The sequence below is a fragment of the Falco punctatus genome (genome assembly GCF_963210335.1).
Source record: "Falco punctatus genome assembly, chromosome: 5".
NCBI lineage: Eukaryota > Metazoa > Chordata > Aves > Falconiformes > Falconidae > Falco > Falco punctatus.
This window is the reverse complement of record NC_137584.1, coordinates 61854703-61863259: the sequence shown is the minus strand read 5'-3', so window position 1 is coordinate 61863259 and position 8557 is coordinate 61854703. Positions and strand designations below refer to the sequence as shown.

The following is an 8557-nucleotide window of genomic DNA, read 5'->3' as shown; positions in this document are numbered from 1 at the left end:
TGCACAGCACTGGGTGGCACTTATTGCAGATGGTCATCTTCTTTCTCCTGTTTTTCTGCCCAGAAAGTCTCCCACTTTAGGAACAATTAATTCACTTCTATGAATTTGATGACAATGCCAAAGAAATAGAGAGCAGCAAACAAGTAACAGTCCCCCAGCTAACAATGTTAATTGTACATTGCTTTTCATAGAATCATTTATGTTGGAAAAGACCTTTAAGATCATGGAGTCCAACAGTTAATCTAGCAACGCCAAGTTCACCACTTAAACTATGTCCCTGAATGCCACATCTACACATCTTTTAAATACCTCCAGGGATGGTGACTCTACCACTTCCCTGGGCAGCCTGTTCCAATGCTGGATCACCCTTTTGGTGAATAAATTTTCCCTAATATCCAAACTAAACCTCTCCTGGCACTACTTGAGGCCATCTCCTCTTGTCCTATCACTTGTTACTTGGGAGAAGGGACCAACACCCACCTCACTACAGCTTCCTTCCAGCTAGTTGTAGAGAATGACAAGGTCTCCCCTGAGCCTCCTTTTCTCCAGGCTAAACAGTCCCAGTTCCCTCAGCTGCTCCTTGTAAGACTTGCTCTCTGGAGCCTTCACCAGCTTCATTGCCCTTCTCTGGACACGCTCCAGCACCTCAGTGTCTTTCTTGCAGTGAGGGGCCCAAAACTGCACACAGTATTTGAGATGCAGCCTCACCAGTGCCCAGTACAGGGGGACAGTCACTTCCCTAGTCCTGCTGGCCACACTGATACAAGCCAGGATGCTGTTGGTCTTCATGGCCACCTGGGCACACTGCTGGCTCGTGTTAAGCCGGCTGTCAACCAACACCCCCAGGTCCTTTTCTTCTGGGCAGCTTTCCAGCCACCCTTCCCCAAGCCTGTAGTGCTGTGTGGGGTTGTTGTGACCCAGGTGCAGGGCCCAGCACTCAGCCCTGTTGAGCCTCATACAACTGGCCTCGGCCCATTGGTCCAGCCTGTCCAGATCCCTCTGCAGTCTTCCTGCCCTCAAGCAGATCAACACTCCCTTCCAACTTGGTGTCATCTGCAAACTTACTGGGGATGCACCTGATCACCTCATCCAGATCATTGATAAAGATATTAAAAGAACTGGCCACAGTCCCAAGCCCTGGGCAACACCACTTGTGACCAGCTCAGATATACCCTCAAATGGGGTCCATCAGTTTTGCTGATGCTTGTAGATCTGCACAACTGCTAATTTATTGATAAACTATAATAATAACGTGGGCAGAGGGATCCTGGTCAGAAGCCAGACTTTTACACACTAAGTAACAGGAGATGCAGCAAGTGAGTGGAAGTGAACACTTAAGTATGTTCCACAGAGAAAGATGCAACTCCTGCGCAAGAGTTTTTTTCCAGGAACAAATTCTGTGTTTTATTTCTGTTATGCTGAACGCCTCTACATTTCTCTGCTTTTCACTGGGCAAGACAAAGACACTTGCTGTGAAGCTAAACCAATGTTCATCAGAGCTGTACAGTGCCTGCATAAATTCATTTTGGCATTGCTTTTTGCTCTACCCAGCCTTCTCAGCTGAAACTGAACTTTTGCAGTTTGGAATATTTCAGAGCTGTTTATCAAAGATAAAATACCATTGCCAAATATTTTTCGTATTTCTGTGATTAGCAAATGAAGTATTGAGAAAGCAAAAGAGTGAACTGTATGTGTCAGGTAAAATTGTAGAAGGTTTGATTTCCATCTCGGGAAAATCTGACTTCACCCATTAGCCAGAAGTCAAAGCTATACATTCATTTTTAAAGGTAACTTATTTGGCCACATCTGAGCAGTACAGTGATCTGTGGTTGGAATTCAAGCTGGAGATAGAAAAGCATTGGCAAACTAAAGGTACAAAAAGAGTCCTTGAGGTGTGTCTATAGTCCTTGCTCAGGCAATCTCATGCTAGTGCAGTTCTTGAGCGTGCTCCTTTTTTCTGCTTTGTAGGTACCACCAAGGTCCTACTGTAAAAAAAAAAAAACAGATTCAGGTGGGATTTTCACTTTTGGAGTAGAGACTGCACTGTGATGTCTTTGATTTTTAAAATTTCTCTTTACAATTAAAATGAAAAATCACTCTGAAATTTTAAGTATGCCATTCCGTTGCATTGATTTTTTCCAGTTGGTGTTTTAATGGTATTATCTTGGCAGCATAAAAATTTCAGATACAGTTTCAGTATCAGGAAAGGATCTATCTGTGTATTTTACACTGATATGAGTAGGAATTAGGACATCTAATCTCGCATGCTTCTTTGAAAATGCCCCCCTAAATGCATTAAAAGATAAAATCTAAAATATTCCTCTTTCTGCATGCTCAAATAATCACAACAAATACGTAAATGTAGTATGTCTGAAGGGTGGGATTTTATTCTTCATGAGTTATTCTGTGAGTTGGTGGTCAACAGGAAGGTGTGGGTGTGGTTGAATGTACTGATTCCTTATTTAGGGTCTTAAATAATTAGCCTGCTCCCCACCTTGTTTCTGCTGTTTCTCTGCTGCTTAGCAAGAGAAAGAGAAAGAAAAAGAGAAGGGAGGGAAGAAAGGAAAGGAAGGAAAGCTTTTTAGCTTTTACAGTTTTACACTCAGTGTCCTTATCACTGTAACAAATAATTAGGTTATTGCCTAATAGTATCCCACTGGAAGTGTGTATGTTTGAGCATCTGTTAATGAACAAGCATCAAGTGCTTCAGATGCTTTGTTCAGGTAAATACCTGCTCAGGTCACCTAGTGTCTAAGATTTCTGAATCGGCTTCTGAAGTAGTTATCCCTTTTTCTGTGATTGCATCTTATAGGATCCGAGATACTCCGTGCTGTAGAGAGCCTGCCATTTTTGATAGTATGGCAGCACATACGTCAGTGGGTCTATTTGAACCAGAGAGCAAACACACCTGTAGTGAAGGAAAATGATGGGGGAGAAATGAGAAGCCTGAGCAAGTCTTGGTGGCAACTGACAATGAAGTTCCTTTTCTTCTGTATTTTCCACCACTCATCTTGATGATCGCACGCACTTAGAAAGGCTGCAACAACATGAGTAAATTTCAGAATAGTGGTGTTTTTTAAAAAACTTTAAAGACTTTAAAGTTCAAATTCTATTTATGGTACTTCGGCAGTACAGGTCAAGCCTTATTAGATCCCTGTTTAGGCTACGGACTCTTAAAGACCTCACAGTCAGTGTCAGTGTGTCCAGCCCCTTTTGCAGTGGGGTCCCATCATGTCTGGAGCTTACTGTAATGCAAATAGATAACCGGTTTGCCCACCGTCACTAATGAGCTGGCTTCTTTTGAACGGAGAACAATAATAATCTCTAGCCTAGCATGAGCAATGCTTTGACTTTTTAAAAGTTGTGGGTCTGATCTGCAGGCCGTATTGTGCTGTCAGTCTTCACGTGGTGAAAATTAAGTACTAGGTGATTGACAGGGCTCCCATAGAAGGCAGCAAACCTGCCTACTTCAGAAATCAATCCTGGGAGCAGGGCAACCTGTCAGGCAAAATCTGTTTGTCTCAGTGCAGCTTTTCTCTAAACAAGTCTCATATTTTGAACCTCTAGGATTGTAATAACCGTCCTTGGAACAGGATCTGTAATCTACCCAAAGGTGATGCTGTTACTCTCCTGCTCTAATATTCCATCATATTTGCAAATACTGGTAATCTCCCACTGGTGAAACCCTCTTGTGTTACGTGTGATACAACATTTATCAGTATGTATGGAAAGTATAAATGTTTGTAATAAACTGCTCTATTCTTTACCATTTTATAGGTGTATATATAGAAGTAAAACTAAGAACACATTTACAGGCTGCCTAAGCGGCACTTGTTTTTCCCAGCATTGTTGTTTACACCTTAAGTGACGTGACAAGCTGACCCTCACATATTACTTCGCCAAGCTGGCTGGTTTAATATCTACAAGGAAAATAGGGTGCATTAGTTTTTACCTCCTTGCAGTACCTCTTTTTATATGGTACTTTTCAACTGCATATTGTAAGTATGAGAGATAGTCTAGGTAATTTCTCTTGACAGGCAAGTATTTTGTGCGTGTAAACCTAACTCTTACATAATTCTTCTTCTTTATTGCCACAGGAGAAGAAAACTTGCTGGCAATTTTGAAAAGGAGATGGTGGAAGTACATGATCCTGGGGATAATAGATATAGAAGCCAATTACCTGGTAGTGAAAGCTTATCAATACACCACTCTTACTAGTGTACAGGTAAGGACCCAAAGGATTTTCCCTTTTGAGGTAAGATAGTAGGCCCAATGGGGTCAGTGGTGCAGTGTCCATTGGCTTCAGTGCACTAATATTTGCTGCCTGTGTCTTCTAGGTACTTTTTAATGCTGTCTCATAAGACGTATTTTTTTCATATTGGACTATTTTTATTACTCCGTATTTTCCAAACTGTACAAAAACATATTTACTTTCATTTTATTTTCCTGTGCTAAACCATTCATAATCATATTTTTGGTATTACCTACTTACTTTGGTCCTGTTAAGGAAATGCTTGCAGCTGGGCTGAAATGTTTTTCTCACTTTATATTGTATTTGGAAAAAATACAAGCACTTCTTTTAGGATTCCATAACTCGATCTGACTGCGAAAGTTGTATGGTGGGTTGACCCTGGCTGGATGCCATGTGCCCACCGAAGTCACTCTATCACTCCCTTCCTCAGCTGGACAGGGGAGAGAAAGTGTAACAAAAGGCTCGTGGGTAGAAGTAAGGACAGGGAGAGATCACTTACCAGTTACTGTTGTGGGCAAAACAGACTTGACTTGGGGAAATAAATTAATCTATTACCAAGCAAATCAGAGTAGGGTAATGAGAAATAAAACCAAATCTTAAAACACTTTCCCCCTCCCCCACCCCATCCTAGCCTTAATTTCACTCCTGATTTACCTACCTCCTCCCCTCCCTTGGAGCACAGGGATGAGGAACAGGGGCTGTGGTCAGTTTATCATATGCTGTTCCTGCCGCTCCTTCCTCCTCACACTGTTTCCCCGCTCCAGCGCAGGCTCCATCCCACAGGAGACAGTTCTCCATGAACTTCTCCAATGTGAGTCCTTCCCGTGGGCTGCAGTTCTTCACACACTGTCCCAGTCTGGGTCCCTTCCATGGGGCACAGTCCTTCAGGCACAGGCTGCTCCAGTGTGGGTCCCCTGTGGGGTCACAAGTCCTGCCAGCAAACCTGCTCCAGCCTGGGCTCCTCTCTCCAGGGGGCCACAGGTCCTGCCAGGAGCCTGCTCCAGTGTGGGCTTCCCACGGGGTCACAGCCTCCTTGGGGCATCCACCTGCTCTGGCGTGGGGTCCTCCACAGGCTGCAGGTGGGTACCTGCTCCAGCGTTACCCCCCGTGGGCTGAGGGGCACAGCCTGCCTCACCATGGGCTTCACCAGGGGCTGCAGGGGCATCTCTGCTGCAGTGCCTGGGGCACCTCCTGCCTCCTTCTGCACTGACCCGGGTGTCTGCAGAGTGGTTGCTCTCACATATTCGCACACCTCTCTCTGGCTGCAGTTGCTCTTGCGCAGGTCCCATCATTGTGTGTGTGCCCCCCAGCCACCTTTTAAAATACACTATCCCAGAGGTGCTACCACCATCACTGATGGGCTCAGCCTTGGCCAGCGGTGGGTCTGTCTTGGAGCCGGCTGGCATTGGCTCCATGGGGCACAGGGGAAGCTTCTAGCAGCTTCTCACAGAAGCCACCCCTGTAGCCCCCCACTACAAAACCTTGCCACACAATCACAGTATAGGATTTTTAGCATTCCATAATTAGATCTGAGTGCAAAGGTTGTCATTAATTAAAATGAGTCTAATTATGATGAAGAAGTCTTACTCAGTGCAAGCAGTTAAGATGTGTTATGTTATACAACTGCTTCACCACAGCTATCAAAAAGTGTACTCCTCCTTAAAAAATTATACACGCAGTAAACAAAAGCTATGGTAGCAATTTATCCAAAGATCCAACCTGTGTATTTTAAATACAAAGAAAAAAAAATCAGGCTCCTTCCCATGTAAGTGGAAAAGTGAATAACACAAACATTTTTAAGAGACTGGAAATTGTGTGTCTTGGGAAATCATTGCATACTTCATTGCTACTTGTTCTAACACAAACCTACACCATTTTTACATTATCTCTAAACAACTGGGCAACACTAGGTAGTGTTCAGTGTATTTTACACCTTATTTGCCTGAAGCTTGTTGTTAAAGCTGGTAAAATAGAGGAGCGTCAGAGGATTCTGCAAAATCAAAGCTAATTAGGAATATATCTCTTCCATAATTGAAAAGTGATACTGGAGAATACTGAGCTTGTTTAGCGGAATAAGAAGCAAACCCAGAAGAGAACTATGAATTCAAGGAATCTGAATATGAGGTTTATGCTAAATATTCACAGGTGCCTCTGCCATCAGAGTCTTGGTTAGACAATTCTTTGAAATGTGCCTAGACAATGTAGCATTGATTTTAACACTTTTCCAAATCAGATTACTCACTATAGAGTAAAGCATAAATCCACGTAAACTTTATACTGTCATCAAACATAGTGTTTCATTTAAAGATGAAACAGAAGCAGCTCAGGGAATTATTCAGCCTGAAACAGCATTGGTCAAAGTGTGTAATGGTGTGAAATGAAAACTGAAGAAATGGAAAGTAAAAGATGAAAAAAAGCAAGCTTTCCTGGAGTTTGAATTCTGAAGAGGCAAACAGGACCACTCTCTCAAGAGCATCTTCTGAGAGGCCTGGTCCTGCAAGAGCACTACCTGTGAGGCCGTGGAGCAAGAAATGTTCAAATCCTTTCAGAACTGAGACCTGAGAAACCATTGCTACCTATCACAAATCAGTATGGCTTCGACTGAATGCTGTGAGAGCTATGCCAATGTACACATTGACACATAATTGAACCCCTCAAGTAATTTCTGGGGGATTTTATTCTCAACGGGCTTTACTCCAAGGCTTTTTTAATAGCAAGAATGTAAGAGTTTTTGAAATTGTCTCAGTAAATAAGAAATCTTGCACTATTTTTGCAGTGGTGGTACATGGACCAATTCGGTAGGAAATCAGTTTTACAGCATATACTTTTTTTCCACATGATGTCTCTGCTCTGTCATGCAAAACTAACATGTGAGTGTGCTGGGCTTGTGGTGCTTTTAGGCAAAAAAACATTAAGCTGCCTCTAGCAAAAAGCCAAAGTTTAACTGTAAAAATATGCCTTTATTGCAATTGATTTGCAGTTCTGCTTTCACCAAGAAACTGCAAGCACTCAACAGCTTACTTAGTTTGCCAAGTAGCTTTAAACTCTTAGGACTGACAAAGTTTGTAGTTTAAAATCCCTTCTTTTTTTGTAATTGACATTATCTTATCATGGTTCCAGGAAACGACTGAAAATGGTGCCCTATTTTTCCCCTCTTTTTCTCACCCAAGTTTTTCCTATATTTCCTTTAAAATTCGCCTTTGGTTTTGGTCTGGGAAAACAGAATTTTCTAATAAACCTTCCTATACATCTTTCACCAGATGCCTTCAGAACTACAGCGAGCAAGGACACACAGGCATAAATCAGAGATTAATATGGTGCCTAAAATTTACTTTTGGACAGGCTTCTGGTTATTTCAAATCCTCATGTTCTCTATAATTACTGTCTGAGAATGTGGCACTCAGTTCCCTTATAAGATGAAAACAAAGTCTGTGAAGCTTAACACCACATAATTTTCCCTTAAAAAAAACCACCAAAACCACAACCCAAACCATCAAACAAACAAAAAGATCTCCCTTATAAACTGACATAAAAAAAATCAGATTGAAAGCCAATGCACTGTTTATATTTCAGACATCAAGGTGTAGGTCATTTGCTAAGGATAAAATCCAAGGGGCTCTTTAGAGACATGCAATGCAATCCAGGGGCAACTAGACTTACTAGAACAATCCAATAATAATTGTCTACGTATCTAAAATGTCATAGGCATCTAACAGCCCCTGGTTGGTGTGTACTAATGCAGCTCAGAACACAGCCTTGGGACATGAAAATGTGTGTTTGAACCTCTCATGTTTCTCCTCCTTTGGTATTTTTAAGTTCTGGTTCTTTGCATGCCCGGAGTGCTTCTATATTGATGGAGACAGATACCTAAATATCTGCCAACATTGTAAAATTCAAAAGCTAAGTATTCGTACATCAAAGTACCCCAAGGAGCTCAATTTGTTAAATATGATCTTAGCATACCTCAGGTGCTTACAGAAAGCCTGGAGTGCTTTCCAAATCACAAGGGTAGAGCCACCTTTTACATAAAGTCATAGCTGTTAAAAGAGTAGCCCGCAGAAAGGGTTTGAGTTACCTCTATCTTAGTTGCGGGGGTTGAAACTCAATTTGTCCACAGCCATAAAAATGCTCTGGCTAGTATGTATAGACTGTGCTCTAGAGGGTACATTTAAAAATTGAGTATACATCAGGTAAAAGGCACAGTAGTTTATCAATGGATCGATTTGATATCCAAACCCACATATTACAAGAAATGCCAGAAGTGCCAGAGATCAGTCACTCTTAATGCTCTCAGACGCTTGTGTC

At 42.2% G+C, this 8557-nt stretch overlaps 1 protein-coding gene across 2 annotated transcripts in view; it reads left to right on the top strand.

Moving 5' to 3' along the window:
- SLC35F1 (solute carrier family 35 member F1) overlaps positions 1–8557 on the top strand; it is a 257831-nt gene that overhangs the window by 198589 nt on the left and 50685 nt on the right. For both annotated transcript variants that reach the window (XM_080389531.1, XM_080389532.1), the window contains exon 3: positions 4098–4225. In XM_080389531.1, the coding sequence (XP_080245657.1) occupies positions 4098–4225 (128 nt within the window). The remainder of the gene's footprint in view (positions 1–4097; positions 4226–8557) is intronic.